Source organism: Moschus berezovskii, chromosome 18, assembly GCF_049115385.1.
Source record: "Moschus berezovskii isolate FMDL1 chromosome 18, NW_MosBer_1.0, whole genome shotgun sequence".
NCBI classification, from domain to species: Eukaryota; Metazoa; Chordata; class Mammalia; order Artiodactyla; family Moschidae; genus Moschus; species Moschus berezovskii.
In genome coordinates, this window is record NC_142477.1 from 39,963,835 (window position 1) to 39,981,173 (window position 17,339).

At 35.7% G+C, this 17,339-nt stretch overlaps 1 protein-coding gene across 2 annotated transcripts in view; it reads right to left on the reverse strand.

Moving 5' to 3' along the window:
• Nucleotides 1-17,026, reverse strand: part of NUP155 (nucleoporin 155) — a 56,752-nt gene extending 39,726 nt beyond the window's left edge. For both annotated transcript variants that reach the window (XM_055422162.2, XM_055422161.2), the window contains exons 1-11: nucleotides 16,696-17,026; nucleotides 14,019-14,156; nucleotides 12,137-12,233; nucleotides 10,321-10,391; nucleotides 8,004-8,096; nucleotides 7,010-7,176; nucleotides 5,212-5,317; nucleotides 3,764-3,837; nucleotides 3,383-3,474; nucleotides 1,325-1,422; nucleotides 699-851 (exon numbers count right to left, since the gene is read on the reverse strand). In XM_055422162.2, the coding sequence (XP_055278137.2) occupies nucleotides 699-851; nucleotides 1,325-1,422; nucleotides 3,383-3,474; nucleotides 3,764-3,837; nucleotides 5,212-5,317; nucleotides 7,010-7,176; nucleotides 8,004-8,096; nucleotides 10,321-10,391; nucleotides 12,137-12,233; nucleotides 14,019-14,156; nucleotides 16,696-17,026 (1,420 nt within the window). The remainder of the gene's footprint in view (nucleotides 1-698; nucleotides 852-1,324; nucleotides 1,423-3,382; nucleotides 3,475-3,763; nucleotides 3,838-5,211; nucleotides 5,318-7,009; nucleotides 7,177-8,003; nucleotides 8,097-10,320; nucleotides 10,392-12,136; nucleotides 12,234-14,018; nucleotides 14,157-16,695) is intronic.
• Nucleotides 17,027-17,339: the final 313 nt, after the last annotated feature.

Here is a 17,339-nt window from a genome sequence, read left to right on the forward strand (position 1 = left end):
GTGAAGCTGCATGTTACAATGTATTTGAAAAAATTCCATTTGTAAAGGCAAGTTTCATTTGGGTGTTGAAAAATAAAATATTAGAAGACATAGTAGAAAAAGTACAGAAAAGGCTTTAAAATTATTAGAAAATCAAAATAAATTAACAAATGCTTTCTCACATTGGAGAACAGCACACACAGATTTTTCTAATTTTGATGTTTAACCAGAATCTCATTTTTTAAAGTTAATTATGAATCTAAGAGTTCATCAAAATTTCATATTCCTGGATGCAAAATTCTCCATATCCATGAAGACATGGACAAATGGTATCAGAAAAGTCATCTGAGTTTTCCTAACCATCCTGAAAAAACAAAGTTCAAAGTCTGTTACAATGGATAGAACACTGATTTTGACCAGTGAGTTCATATACAAGTACGTTTTTAAGTTCAAAACAACTTAAAAAGTACTTAGATATTAAAGACTACAATTTATATATATATATGTATGTGAATGTCATATGTCAATGAAAAAATTGACATTAAAAAAATTTGAAATAAAAGCTAATAAAAAAACAGATAAAAAAACTTTATAAAAAAATCCAAAATTTTCTGAATTTTATTGGAAGTTTCCTTGTTATTTTCAAATGCCTCACAAGGCAATCTAATTTTAAAACTTTAAGCATCTAATATTCCATCTGACAGTATTTCAGAATTTACCTTTACTATAAAGAGCTTTATGTACTTTTGAAGGCTTTTCCACAGTTGAAGATGCAGAGAATCCAGGAGGTAGGCGGACGTGTACGAGTGTCAATGTATTAGGTCGTGCCAATGGCTGTCTGAATGGACAAGTGCTGAAATACAGCCTTACACCTGATCATGGAATAAAATTATCCGTCATTAATAGGAAATAAAAGACACAAAGTACACATGGTATTGAAGCAACTCCATAGAAAAACACAATTCTGTTAAAGTCACATCTCATTTTCCTGACTGATCGTAAATCACCATGCACTCTACTAGCTGGAGTAGTTTTTAAGACACCACCACTTGGAACTCGGAATGAATCAACACATTTCACCAGAAAGAGTCGACAACTTTAAGACCAGACTCTGTCGCTAAATATTAGCTATTTTACCTTTTAGGCCTGGTTTTACATCCATAAAAATCAGGAGACAGAGCCTGAGGAATCTTCTGATTTTTCAAAAGCCTTCACTTTATGAATTATTAATATAGCTTGACAAAACTGATACAGAAATAGAAACACATTTCCAGTCACACATTTCCAAACCTGAAGATTATAAAGTTATTGCAGTAATAGCATGCAAATAAATAAAACAACATACCTGCATGTGTGACAGCCAGTAACTGACAGTCCAGTGATTCGGAGTTTTCAATCACTGCTATTTGAACAATCGGTTTAAAAACAGAACGATCTATGGTCCTAGAAGAAAGAAAAGCTGAACTTTATTTTTTAAATGTATCTACTAAATTACCAGGAACACATTCCACCAGGATTCTTACATGTTTAAATATGCTAAAATAGTTTAAAACTAGTTTTTAGAAAGCAATGCAACAGCACCAAGAACTAACAAAAACCCTCGATACTGTGTTTTTTATACTGTTAAGAGCAATTTATTTTTCAAAGACCATAAGAGAAGGCTAAGTCCATTGGGTAAGTGGTTCAACAACAGGTTGTTCTTAGAGCATTAAAATATCATTGCAAAGATTAAGAAGGGGAACAAGTGAATCTTTATAATGGAGAGCTCTAGTGAATAACATCTTAATCAAGTGTTAATCAATAGGAAAATTGAAAAAGAAAAAAAAGAAAATTGGTCTTATGTGTCTCAATGTAATGCTCTATGAAGTTCGCATCATCTATATAATACTAGTTAAAACAGTATTACCCTGAATCTATAAATAAGGGGAAAATAAGACAGATTCAGAAACTGGTATGCTACTAATAACTTTCCTGTCCCTCCCTCCTAAATGTTAACGTTTGAAAAGGGCAGTAAGATGTCTGTTTTATATTAAAGAGACAAACTAATGATGAATGGAACTCATGAGCTATAACTGAATGTGGAGAAAAACTTAAAGAAAAACAGCTATGAAAGATGTGGGAGACAATAATTTTAATATGGACTATACAATTAGAACATCATAAAATTATTCATTTTTTAGATGTGGCAATGATAATACAGTATATAAGAGCTTAGGATATGGAAAGTGAAGGACTTAACAATGAAAGTCAAGTCCACAACTTACTTTCATATAGGTCATTTGTATGTGTGTGTTTATGTGTGTGTGCACATGCTCAGTCCTATCTGGCTCTTTGCAACCCCATGGACCGTAGTCTACCAGGTTCCTCTGCCCATGGGACTCTCCAGACAAGAATACTGGAGTGGGTTGCCATTTCCTCCTCCAAGGGATCTTCCCCACCCAAAGATCGAATTCGCATCTACTATGTCTCCTGCACTGGCAGGTGGGTTCTTTACTAGTGCTACCTGGGAAGCCCCCATGTAGGTCAAAACAGTGAGCAAACGAAGCAAAACATTAACAGCTGGTAAATTTAGATAAAGGGTATATCAGTGTTTATCATGCTATTTTTTTCATTTTTCTGTGGATGTGAAAAACTCTCCCAAAAAAAACTGGGAGAAAAAAAGAAAACTCTTCCTTTAAAATTGTCTGCCTAAAGAATTTCTTGGTCATTGAGGAGCAAAGAAAACATGCTATCACTAGGATATCTGACCGCAGCAGTAATCCAGACATACAGACAACAGAAGCTGGAAATTGAGGTGTTATGTGAAGAAAATTTCCGCAGCTAAGTCAGTTGTGACATATGCAAACAGCAGTGCACAGTGTCTGAAGACCTGACTTTCGGGCTGGGTCTCAGCACTTATTTAGGAGTTAAAACATCAGACAAATTTTAACAGCTCTTAGTTTCAATTTCCCCAAGAAGACAGTGAGAATAATACAATTCTGAAATTCTGTGTTACTGAATGGTACTTGTGTCACTTATCAAACCAACGAAATTACTATGTAGATGTATTAAAAGGGTGGAGTATTTACAAACAGGGACACACTTTGAGATTTCTGGTTTCCTAATCATAATATCTGTAATGCCTGCACAGACACTCAGAGCATAATTTAAAACTCCAAGGAAAAACACAGGTCAAGGTGTCCTTTTCACTGAAAAACCAGTCCGCCTTATGTTTCAAACCATCCAACTTAAGAACAAAAGGAAGCATCTCTAAGAATTGTTTCAAACATAAATACAATGTCATTTCCTCCAACATTCCTTACCTTCTAGAGATATTTTGAAGAGGGGGTAGTTTTAGTATACTGCATATAACTAATATAATTGTGACCGCAAATAAAATGTCTGACAATAAGTTACAGATTACCTAGCAATATTACCAGCAGCAGAGACAATAGAATTCTGTGACACTGAGGCAACTCTATTCATTCCTTGTCCATCATGGCCCAAATCATACACCTGTGAATAAAAAATTATACCTGCTTAAACATGATTATAAACTGTATACATTTTACAAAGGATCTTTTTAATAAACTTTTCCTTTTTAGGGATCTTTTAACTCTATTACTTCATATAGGTAGGAAAACATTCAGAGACTTACAATTTCATAAAATTAGGGCCCTAAGAAGTGGTTTGGGATTTTTTTAAAGCACACACTTCATAAGAAAAGCCAAGAGTGACTAGGTCTTCTTTCTTAAAATCAGGGATGTTCTTCTGCTTTTATATGGTGGCAAAATATTAATCTTACCTGTATTACTCCTTTCTCAGATCGTGTATATAAAATATTTCTTGAATTATCAACTGCAATTTGAACAATAGGATCTACAATAAAACGAAAAAAAAACAAAAAATTCCAGCGATTAACAAATCAAACACAGCAGCTGCTTACAGCAAATTAAAACTGCTGTTTTGTAGTTAAGTCTTAGGAAAGTTGTACCAGAACAAAGCTAGGAAGCATTTAGGTCAGACATCATGTGAAAAAAAAAAAAAAAAAAAAGGTAAATATCAAATACTGTGATTCGGCTAATAGCATCATAAATAAGTTTTTCTGTCTTCTAAATTAATTTTTAAGCCAAACCAAAACCAGGTTTCAAATTATTCCTTCCTTTAACAAACATTTAATGAACATTTAGTTTACTATATGCTAAAAACATGTAAAATAGTTCTACCTGGTCTATTCCTTCAAGAAACTTCTAATATATCATTGCTTAAAATAAATAATTTAAAAATTCAGTCATATTAACATTTTTAGGTGCTTTTATCTTACCACACTGAAGCATTTTAAAATTACTTTACCTGACTATATCTCTCATTAAAAACTCAGATATATTCATTTTATGCTGGGAATTTCTTTTAGAGGGGGCAAAACATGTTTTAAATGTCTGAAAGTCTAACGCTCTCGCATACAGACACAGTTGGTTTAAGTACACACAGCTGTAGTAGACACATGTTCTAAGGTGCTACATTTACAGGAATTTGGGACTAAAACTCATGCTGTCTCTATGTTTTATCATCCCTTCTCCCTTTAAAAGACCATATAAATATACAACAAATTCAATTTAATAAGGACTGTTCCAAATAAGAAGGAGAATTTCTTTAAGAAAATGTTAGGTCAATAATTTGTTAAGATTTTTTGTTTGCCAAATTTATTTATTTATTTTTGTGCCTCCGTTATGCAATAACCAAACTCATAACTTGAGCAGCTTTGATTACCCAGGAGAAAAATCATTTCTAACATCCCTTGTATTAATTAACCCTCTAGGGTAGCATTTCTTAAGTATTTTGCATGTGGACCCCTTTTTAAATTTTTTTAAAATTTACATATATATATATTTTAAATTTTTGTTTTTATTGGAGGCTAATTATTTTACAATATTATATTGGTTGGTTTTGTCATACATTGACGTGAATCCACCCCGGGTGTACATGAGTTCCCCCTCCCACCTCCCTCCTCTCCTTATCCTCCCTCTGGGTCATCCGCGCATACAAGCCCCGAGCATCCTGTCTCATGCATCGACCCTGAACTGGCGATTCATTTCACATATGATAATATACATGTTTCAATGCCATTCTCCCAAACCATCCCGCCCTCACCCTCTCCCACAGAGTCCCAAAGACTGTTCTATACATCTGTGTCTCTTTTGCTGTCTCGTATACAGGGTTATCATTTCCATCTCAAATTTATTTTCTACTTACCATCTTCTGAGAATGTGAACTGTAGTAGTGAAGGAACAAGGAAAGAAAGTGGGCTCTTTGAGTGGTTTATTTTCCTACATCTCTGGCTAAACCAACCTGCTTCTGCCTTAAAAGAAGAAAATGAAAGAAGACTTGTAAATGGAGGCAGGTACCCCCATCACAGCAACTACTATATACCCATGTTTACAAGCATTCTCAAATCTTAGTGAAATATCAATAATATTAAAGAAAGACATACTCAAGTTAGGTACTGAGCTTAGTCCTGTAATTAAAAATTTAAAAATGTATTTAACTAAAATCACTGCTCTCAATTAAACCAGCTATGTCTATTCCAGCAACCTCAACACTGCTATGTTAGTGAATTCACTTTATCTTAAAAATTTCTATTTGTAAGCAGCAAGGAAATAATAGCCATAGTTTTAAGTGTCAAAAGTACATAGGATAAAGGGATTTTTATCTCTTCCCACTACTGCTAAATGGAAATTTAAAAAATAGTAGCCACCACAATCATAATCTACAATCTGCCCCTCAATCGACTTTTGCCACACTTAAATCTATAACAGAAACTTTCTGTGTTAACCAAGAGAAATTAGGTAAGGAAGAGATACAATGTAACATAAAAAACTAACCTCAGTTCTAATCCTATCTTTGCCATTAATTAGTTGTATGACTATAAGAACATTTGTCTTGTCAGTTTCCTACCCTTTAATTTATGAAAAAGGCAACAATACAGTTAAAGGGGGAAAAAAAAGCAACTGGAACAAAGACATTTCAGAGTAGAGAGAACACAAATGACCAGAAACACATGAAAAGATGCTCAACCCAGCTAGTAATAAAAAAACAAACAATTTTCTTCTGATCCGTCAAAGTGAGTAAGTTTGAAAATGCCAGTGTTAGAGGGAGGAGAGAGGGGAAAGGGATACAATCACAGATGCTGCTCAGAGTCTACAGCTCGTAATAGGGAACAAGGAATACATAAAAGTTGAACTACATATACATGACAACACAACTATTAGAATTCTAAGTCTCCACACTAGAAAATATCTACACATGTGTACAAGGAGGCTTGCTGAAGAACACTTATCATTATTTGTGAAACATGTAATAAAAAGCTAGAAGTCCATCAAGAAAAGAGCTGTTAAATCAATCATGTACATTCATTTTATGGACAATCATGCACCAATCACAAAGCATAACATCTATCTATGTACCAGATACCGACAAGGAAAGACTTTTAAGACAAAATTAAATGAAAAAAGCCAATTATGGGGAATTCCCTGGCAGGGCAGTTAGAACTCAGGCACTTTCACTGCTGGGGTTGGTTTCAATCCCTCACTGGGGAACTGAGATCCCGCAAGCCATGTGACTTGGCAAAAAAACAACAAAGAAAAAAAGAAAAATGTCAATTATGAGACTAAACATAAGCAATAATCCAAGTAAAAACATACACAGAAGTACACTATATGCTTGTATATGTGTACACACATACAAATATATACGCATAAATATTTAAAAACATATTTATAGGTATTCAAACGGAGAAGGCAATGCCAACCCATTCCAGTACTCAAAGATGTTATATATCATGTTCTACAAAAACATATAAAGAATTAATAATGGCTGTTACCTCTGGGGAGAGGATTAGGTTTTATAGGTATAGTGTAGCCATGAAGGACTACATCTTAAACTGTATTTTTGACCACTTTCCATAAGAATATATTAATGTACTTATATAATTAGAAAATAAAGACAAAAGAAAGAGGGAGGAAAAAGAAATGTTTATAAATGCCAGACTTACTTGATATGCTACTTCATATAAACAGCCATCCTTTCCAGCCAAGAAAATTCTGCCATTATCGGTGGAAGTTATTGTTAAAAGGTAAGTATTATCAGTAGGAAGAGAATATAAGGGATCTGGAAGCAACTGCATTCCACCACACATACTGTCATTGAGAACTCCAGAACCTATTTTTTTTAAAGGAAGAATATAGGAATCACTTTACGAACTCTTTAAAAGTTTAACACAATCAGTGTATTGTCTTCAGAATTGATGTTCTTACTGAATTCATGATATGCTAAAAAATTTCAAAAATGTATGTAAAATGTACATTTTAAAATTACTATAGTCTGATATAAACAATTTTATAATTCATGTTAAAATAGAATCTTCAGTATGTATATATAAAATATATAGCATATATATAGAAAACATAGTAAAACATCAAACAAAAAAACTAAACCAAAGTATTAAATTTTGCAAAAAGTAAAGCCTAGGGATATAGCAGTAATAATCATTATTTTTTTTAATCTCTTATCCTCCCAATATTCATTCATTGGAGTCTCCGAAATTCAACATTATTTTACCTAAAATGTTAGCAGAATGCAAAAGAAACCACTGAATGTTTTTTCAATAAATTAATTGATAGCGTCTTACTTTAAGGGAAAGAATAATGTATATTTCTGTGTTCCATATGTTAAAACGGCCACTTAAAAAAAAAAAAAAAGAAATTGAAGGCATGATTGAAAAATTACTAGTGACAACTATTTCTCTTCTATTACCCTTCTTTTATATTGGACATTTTAGAAAGGTACATTAGCATGGCAAATAACCCAAAATAATTTTTTTGTGGAGTTACTAATCTGAAAGATATTATATCTATAGGAAAGTATTATTTTCCTAAGAGCAAGTAGCTCAGAAAGTTAACTTACTTAAAAATATTAATTTTCAATTATAATATTAAATTGGGCAACATATTTTTATTTTAAAAAACACAACATGTGAGTTGCTATACCTGTTTGCAAATTAGTATAGCTGAGTCCAAGAATCACTATATCCACAGGGGTTGCCAAAACCAGCAGGTGTCGTACGTGAGGTTGAAAGATGCCTAAGATAAAGTAAACGTGAGTTAGGGACTATTTTCTGGAAAATACCCAACATTTAAGTATTAACAGAATTTGGTTACTTTTAATATGAGCAAAGAATTGGACACAACTCAGTGACGAAATAACACAATAGATTAACTAGTATATGAAAAGTGTGAACGTAATTTAATGTTGATGCTAAAACATTACTGTGATAATTTAAATAAGCAAACAGTAGTTACAAAAAAAACTTAGAAACAAACACTACAGTATTTAATGATATTTAAATGAGGGTTAGATTATAAAACAGTTCAGGTTTATTAAAATTAAAAATTTCTACTTCTATATTCATGTTCATAGCACTATTCACAAAACCCAAAAGGTGGAAACAACTCAAGTGACTGTCAATTGATAAATGGATAAACAAAATGTAGTATATATATATTGTGGAATATTCAGTTCAGTTCAGTTCAGTCGCTCAGTCGTGTCCGACTCTCTGCGACCCCATGAATCACAGCACGCCAGGCCTCCCTGTCCATCACCAACTCGTGGAGTTCACTCAAACTCATGTCCATCGAGTCGGTGATGCCATCCAGCCATCTCATTCTCTGTCGTCCCCGTCTCCTCCCTCCCCCAATCCCTCCCAGCATCAGAGTCTTTTCCAGTGAGTCAACTCGTCGCATGAGGTGGCCAAAGTACTGCAGTTTCAGCTTTAGCATCAGTCCTTCCAATGAACACCCAGGATTGATCTCCTTTAGAATGGAATATTACTAGGCCATAAAAAGGAAATTCTGACATATGCTCCAATAGTGATGAGCCTTGAGGACATCATACTAAGTGAAACAAGCCAGTCACAAAAAGATACTACTACATAATTCCACCCATATGAAGTTCATGGAATAGTCAAATTCACAGACACAGAAATGAGTTTATAGATCAAATAAGTTTCAGTGTAACAGCCAGATAAATTCACAGATTCAGAGAAGGCATTATACCAAGCACAAAATATTAAAATGTTAATTCATGCTAACCTACTGTTTAAAAAGTCTGGAGTGGTATGAAATGGTACATGTAATTATCACTCTCCATACTATAATATCCAAAAATTAGTGTGTCACTTATAAGAATAAAAGCAAATGTATCTTATGATAATGAACATCTCTTTATATGTATTCATTTGGGTGTTAAATGTCAGAAAACATAATAAAGCTTCTACCATCACTTGGTTTTACCTTCACAGATGAATACCAAGGGGGACAAAGGTCACAATTTTGTGTTTCAAGATTCACATCAATAAAGCTGAAGGACAGACTTTTTACTTAATGACTTCAAAATATACCCAATATTTCAGAATTTGATTTAAAGGAGCTTGAAATTTATGAAAATTTATCAAAGATAACACCTTTGTTGTTGTACCAAAGACCATGCCATTTCAATTTTGTATTGAAAATTACATTTGAGTAGAACAAAGTTTTACTATTTGTTTTAAGATGGACAATTAATATTTATTACGACAGAGGGCAGGAACAGCTGTTGACTTTCATATGAATAAGTTTTTTAATGAAGAAACAAAATACAGAAACATAAAGCACAGTAAATGCTGCTATAAAATTCTATGTAAGGGAAACACATTTACATAAATTAGTATAATTTCAAAATGAATATATTTCAAATGACTACACTTCAAAAATTCCCACTAGGGTCTTGTAAACAAGTAAATCTCATCTATTATTTCCTTCTGTAAGGAGATGTATTTTAAAGAGATGTATATTAAATTTAAGTCAATCAATTCTTCTTGTCAGTAGCCATGATAAAACACCTATTGTACTGAAGATGAAATCTGTTTTAGGTTAAACAACGCTTGTGAATTCTCTTAGGATTTATTCTGTACTCTGTTCTCACATCCATGAGCTACCAGGATTGAAAAAATACAGACTAAAAATGGTTTTTACATTATATTCAGTAATTATTGAAAAATGTATAATGCAGAAAACTTCAGGTAAATCAAGAAAGACTAACAGAAAGATAAAATTCAAGAACTTAACAATTTTGAAGGCAGACTCACTTATACTATAAAGTGAGTAAACTGTTAAATATTCCTAATCACTTTTTATATTTCTAATTAGAATTCAGAACAAAACTTCAACAGGAAATTCAGTAACTAAAATATGATCTCCAACAGTCCTAAAACATTTGGAATCCAAGCATATACAAACATAATTTCATCTTTCTATTTTTAAATCTTACCAGGTTTTGGTTTCACAAGGCCCACAGCAAGAATAGTCTCACTAAGCCCATCAAAATAGGCAAGGTCTCCTCTGTCAATATTAGAAGAAAAACATGTTACACATAAAGAAAAGCTTTTATCCTATAATAGTCTTTAAAACTATACAATATATACATATACAAAAAAGACTATAGATCCAGCAAACAGAACTGTTTCAGTTCCAAGACCTAGGCAAACAGGTCTGCCTAAAGCTGCACATAAACCATGAAAAGGGTTGGAATGGGTTTCCACTCCAAATATCCTCCTCAGGTTTGCAAGTCTCCAGTAACAGCTCTACTGCTGTGGCAGGGGGAAGAAGACCCTCTCAGAATACATAGTAAGCCTGAACTGGACTTCCACGTGGGCAGGGACTACACTTATTCAATACTGTTTAAGCACACAGTGGTGTCTGATCCATGATAAGCTCAATGTAGGTGTTAAATGGGTATGTTAGATGTCAACGGAAATATAAAAATTTTCATTAACATGAAAAACCTCTTTAACTATTCTCACATCTATCTATTTCGTAATTTTTTTTAGGTTTTCTTGAAGAGTTCAATGCCTAAATGAAGAGGTTCTATTCTTTAGTGCAAAAATGAATACGTATGTGTAATATAGCAAACTAGGGCAACGCACATGATACATGAAGAATAATCACAATATTATATCACTGCTATTATGACATATACCATTTCAACAATAAAAATAGCTAGGAAAAGCTTAAAGAAAAAAAAAAAACCCAGCGAACAAAATTGGTTAACTTGCAAGTTCTCAAGTAGTATCAGTTTTGATTCAATGACACTGTATGTGTATTTCTAACAAGTACATTAATTATTTAGGGGCAAGAGTAATAACTATATATACAGAACTTTTTCTGGTTATCTCGCCCCTCACCTAAAGATAATGTGATGGAGAAATGGAAGACAAAAATTTTTTCCAAATAGCCAAGAGTAAAATCATCAGATCAGGGCTTTCCTGCTGGCTCAGTGGTAAAGAATCCATTAGCCAATGCAGGAGACACAGATTCGATTCCTGATCTGGGAAGATTGCACACACCATGGAGCAACAAAGAACATGCACCACAATGATTGAGCCTGTGCTCTGAGCCTAGGAGTGGCAACTACTGCAGCCTGCATGCACCAGAGCCTGTGCTCTGCAACAAGAGAAGCCACTGCAATGAGAAGCCCGCATACTGCAACTAAAGAAGGCCCCGTTCCCCGCGACTAAAGAAAAGGCCCTTGAAGCAATGAAGACCCAGCACAGCCAATAAAAAAAATGCAGCAGATCAATAAACTTTATTTAAGCAAGAATGCCTTGGGCCTTCACTCAGATCCTTTTATATACACTTAATTTACACAAGGTCAAACCCACAGAATAACAACACAACTGCTAAGATAAACTAACATCCTGCCACTCCACATAGATACGGACGGAAAACACGTCTTTCAAAATGTCAAATCAAGAAAAAAAAAAGTCATACCATCTCTCAAAGAATCACTGATAGACTATCTTTATTACAGGGTATCAATTTGGGCAACAGACTCCTACTCAAGAGTGGTACCCACAAACCCAGCATCGCCTGGGAGTTTGTTACAAATGCAGATCCCTAGGTCTTACTCAGAATGACCATAACATAATTCACATTTTAACCCCACACTGAAAAGGTAGTATGTATACTGAGAAGCACTGACTTGGATGAAAGATAAGCCAGGCAGCTTCTAATGAGTAGACTACTAGCTGCAATAAAGATAATTTAAATTCTAATCATGCTGAAGCAAACCAGCCATAAATACATACCCATCTTCGTAGTTCCACATGAATATGTCACTGTCAATGGTGAGCCAAGCTCTGCTGATGGGAGGGAACACGCCCATCATGCAGTTACACTGCATGTCTGAGGTGGTATGGATGTAAGGTGGAATGGTTTCAACCCCTCTTCCTTAAACTTGTTTCAAAAGATTTTGTTTTAAAATCATATAAAACCACATAATTAAAAAACCATGACCTATTCATTCTTTAATAGAGCAAATGAAACATCTTTATTTCCAAGAGTTTAATGAAAGCCATAGTGTATGACAGAAATACTTATAATTTATTATTTCTAAATAGGCTGCTGCTGCTGCTGCTAGGTCACTTCAGTCGTGTCCGACTCTGTGCGACCCCATAGACGGCAGCCCACCAGGCTCCCCCGTCCCTGGGATTTTCCAGGCAAGAACACTGGAGTGGGTTGCCATTTCTTTCTCCAAAGCATGAAAGTGAAAAGTGAAAGTGAAGTCGCTTAGTCGTGTCCGACTCTTAGCGACCCCATGGACCACAGCCCACCAGGCTCCTCTGTCCATGGGATTCTAAATAGGCTACCTGGTCATTTAAAATATACACAAAATAACAAATGTAATGTTTTTGCCATTACTAACTTAAAAAAATATTAATTCTGAGTAATATTGAGCTGACATTAAAAACTTTTACTGGACCAGTTTTTCCAACTGTATGAGAGAGTGATAAAAAACAAAAAACACTTGGTAAGCTAAAGTCATATCTAGGTGACAACCTATATACAATCCTCATAAAAACTGCAAAAGAGACCAAGATTTATGTAATTATATGACAACTAAACAACTGTGAAAACAAAATCACTTTCTAATTAAAGGAAATATTTCTTGTATTAACAGAGGATTAAAGAATATTATGAAACTAAGCAAGTGAAGAGTGAAAGATAAGATGTATAATATATTTAGTAACACTATTTTACAAAGTCTGAGAGACAATGAAAATTAAAGGGAAAATATCAATTAGATTTTACTCTATTTATTTACTCTATTTTTCTATTTATTTTTACATTTTCCACAATTTTTCATTTCTTTTCTATGTCACATTATATTGAAGCATGAAACCCTTTCACCCTCAGTAGATTAACATACTTCTGAAAGTCTTAAAATTTTTATATAGGATCTTGATGTCTTTATCATGAGCGTTACAGACTGATTTTTATAAAAGCTTCCTAGCAAATAACTATAGTCCTTTTAAAGGTTTTGCTACACTTTAAGAAAAGTAAATAAAATCTTACTTTTAGAAGATAAGAACCCTCCTCTAACTTCTCAGTCTATGAAGAGGGCATTAGTACTTCAGTTTCTTATACCCTTAGGTGTAGATTCTTATTGTAATCCTTGGAAATGCAATCACTAATAAGCTAAGACACCCATAAGTGTGAAAACACACCAAAAACTTTTTGGGGGGTATCTTCAGAAGGAAATACCTGGAATTTTTTGCTTAAATATTTTCAGAGCCACTTCCCAGTTTTAAATGTTAAAATGGGTGGTGGGGGGGAACCATTGGCCTTTGAACTGAAAAAGCATGGTAGTAAAAACTTCCTTTCCCCACCCTACTTAATAGGAAAGTATCATCTTACCATTCGTCATTCAAAAATGCAGAATTAATTGTAAACAATTCACTCTCCTCAATGTCCCTGAACAATTAAAATGTGACTCAATTTTCAACATTCAATTTTATTATAAAATTTTCTAGGCACATGGCAAATTACCCATGTACTTAAAAGTATTTTAAATAAAATCCTTACATGAACTTGTACACAAAACACTAATTAGACACAAAACAAGAACTGTAATAATGAGAATACTAATTTTTAAATACTTTAAATAGTTAACACAAAGGAATAGGATACGTCCAAACTGTTCAACAAGTTCGGGTGGGAGAGGAACTCTTCGGATGGAACTGATGTCTGGAAGGTTGGGTACTGACAGCAAGCCAGGTCCTTGCAGGGGATAATCCATATCTGACATGCCAGAAACAGTGGGATTATCTACAAAAAATAAAACGAGAAACAAAGCATTTATTTAAAATAACAACGTACTGGGCATCAAATGGGCAAGCATAAGTACTGCAGGCTACAAAAATAAAATTGTGTGTCTGGTGGTTCTAAAGGTATATAGAGAAAAAAGAAGTTCTGATCTGAAACAAAGGAGGCCTAAGGAATTCCAGTGTTGAGATGGGGTGCAATTCCTGGTTTCAACACTGAAAAGTCTTTTACAAAGACTTGTCTCCGTAAGAAAAGAAAGGGTTAGTTCAATAATTTATAGTCTTTTTCTATTATTTTACTAATCTAAAATGGGAAAAAAATTATAAAAGTGCTTTACAGATAAAAACAACTGTGGCAAATGAAACACAGTTGTCTAAGTGATATAGTATACTAAGTGATATAGTATAGTATTTTATTGGAGCGGGGAGAGGAATTAGACTATAAAGTGTTCTCAACTGGCAACTTTTCTCTTCCTCTAAAGCCCAGACACGAAGGGCAGGAGTGGGATGGTCTATTCCCTCCTAATCCTAAACAAGGTGTTTTAGGTCTGACTGATCATCTATTTTCTGCCTCTCTAAAGTACAAAGATGTTGGGGGAAAATGACATATAAAACAATTTTATGAAAAATTTTAAAATGTATACAACTAGAGAACAAATTCAGTCAATTTTTGTAGCAAAATTACCCAGTCATGTTTTTATATATATCAGTCCTATCCACTTCTTCCCTAACATATTTTTTGAAGCAAACTGCAGACATAGTATTTAATATTAAAATATAATTTTTTGAGACACTTCACTGTTTTTTAATTTAAAAAGCTTTTTATTTTTGAACACCAAAAACATTTTGTAATTGGGGTGTAGAAAATTAACAAGGCTGTGACAGCTTCAGGTGAACAGTGAAGGGACTCAGCCATACATTACATGTAGAACATTGTGCATGTTAAATGGCAGTGAGAAAACAAACAATGGAATTGTGAAAGCCTAACAGAAAGAAAGTCATATTTAATGGAGCCTGAAAGAACAGCTTATTAGGCAAAGAAGAACATTCTAGAAGTGATGACGAATACATGAAAAATGAAAGGGGGGTCTCTTATTATAGGAAAAGTGTTAAATTCAGTATAACTGGAACAAGGATGTAAAGAATAGGATGGAAGAAGGAAAGATTTGGTTAGAGAGGTAGATGTATGTAAAGGTGGACAGGTTGGACTGGGGTGAGATATGAAGAGAAGATGAGAAAATATGGACTGTTTTCACAGTTTGCTTTCAGAAATAAGGAGGTCAAAGGGAGTGGTGCTGTTCAAAATGAGAGCTAACAGGTCACTCAGTTCTTACAAGGCAAGCCCATGGGTGAGTAGCTGTCAGGAATAAATACTCCTTGCTTTGTTCCTGTCTTTTCTCTGATTATAAGTCAATGAATTTTATTAAACTGAAGGAGCTGTCTTTTAGGTTTACATTGAAAATACTGTCGTCGTTTAGTTGCCAAGTCAGGTCTGTCCCCTTTGTGATCCCATTGACTGTAGCCTGCCAGGTTCCTCTGTCCATGGGATTTGTCAAGCAAGAGCACTGTAGCCCATGGCTATTTCCTTCTCCAGAGGATCTGCCCAACCCAGAGATCAAACCCTCATCTCCTGCACTGGCAGGTAGATTCTTCACCACTGAGCCACTTGGGAATTATCCTGCTTAAAATATCTTGGTTCATGCTTACCAAAACTTTGTGCTTATCTTATTTACTCTCCTCTACTTTTCTCCAATTTCCACCTCACACAGGGGTCACTTCTTTTCTAGCAACTTGTGTAATTCTACGTGCCTTGAGGAGCCTGACCTTAATTTAAAACCATTGAACAGAATGTACATTGTACAGACAATGTCAGACAACAGAACCATTGTACAGACACCTGTCTTTTGCTGGCATAAAATCTGCCCTACGCTCCCTGTTCACCCATCATCACTTGTTTCCCTGTTCCCTTCCTTCACTCCGCTTGTAGTTCTTTTTCATACCCTTCAGCATTTTATATTACAGTAACGCTACACATAACAAGGCGTATGTTTCAGCGAAGATTGTAAATTTCCAAATTAACTTCGTTTGCTCTTCGGTTTTACTCCGATAGTGACACGAGATATTAACAAAGATGAAACTTGGATCAGGTGGTCCTCCTCATCCTTAGCGATAAACACCTGGAGGTAGTGAGAAGCTCATTAAGGTTAAAATATTTGCCTCTTTCTGCCTCAAATGGGGCTTGCTCCTCGTTCCCGGCCTCTCAATTGCCTGTGATGAAGGGTGAGAGAAGGAAAAAATTGAAAATGGGCTCTTTTCCGCCTATAGGGCTTCTCTTGTGGCTCAGACGGTAATGAGTCTGTCTGCAATGAGGGAGACCCCGGTTTGAGTCCTGGGTTGGGAAGATCCCCTGGAGAAGCGAATGGCAACCCACACGAGCGCCCTAAATCTCAGGATGTCTTCGCCCATTCTCCCTGGGGATGGGATCTATTTATGGAGTCACATGAGAGTCCTTTGGGCTGAGAAACGGGGCAACGATCACTCACTTGGAGCAGACACCATGAGCAGTTCGGAAAGGTCCGGGTACATGCGGTCTTCTTGCAACTGACGGTCGATGAGCCGCCCCGCATTTTCCAAAGCTTCCTGCAGGGCTGCGGCCGACGCGGAGGCCGGCATCGCAGACCCCAGCAAAGAAGACGGCATATCGAAAACCGAAGACAACAGCGACCGCAGAAAGTCGAAAAGCAAGGAGAAATAAGACAAAACCCAAGACGCGAGCTCAGCTCCAAAGCCCAGAGCGCGCGCGCCAAACGAGCGCCCGGGCGCCAGCGCATGACGCACTTCCGCCGCGTCGCGGGGGGCGTTGGCAGCTTGCATTTAACTTGGCAGCTGGGAAGGGGGACTTGTTAGAGGGCGGGGTGGGCGTTGGGGGTGGAGCTAAGGGAGAGGGAGGCGGCTGTGTGGAGAGGCGGGGGAAAGTCGGTGTTGTCTGGGAGGAAGGGGAGACGGAGCTGGCAGGGAAAAGGGGTGGGTACTAGGGGAGGGGAGGGAGGGGACGGGGTCTGGAGGGGTGGAGAGGAAGGACGGGTGGGGCGGCCGGGGGAGTGGGACCGGTTACTGCGGGTACTGCGCAGACTTGCTCGGGTTCTGGTGGGCTCAGCGCGCGCCTGGATCCGGGTACCTCGCGCTT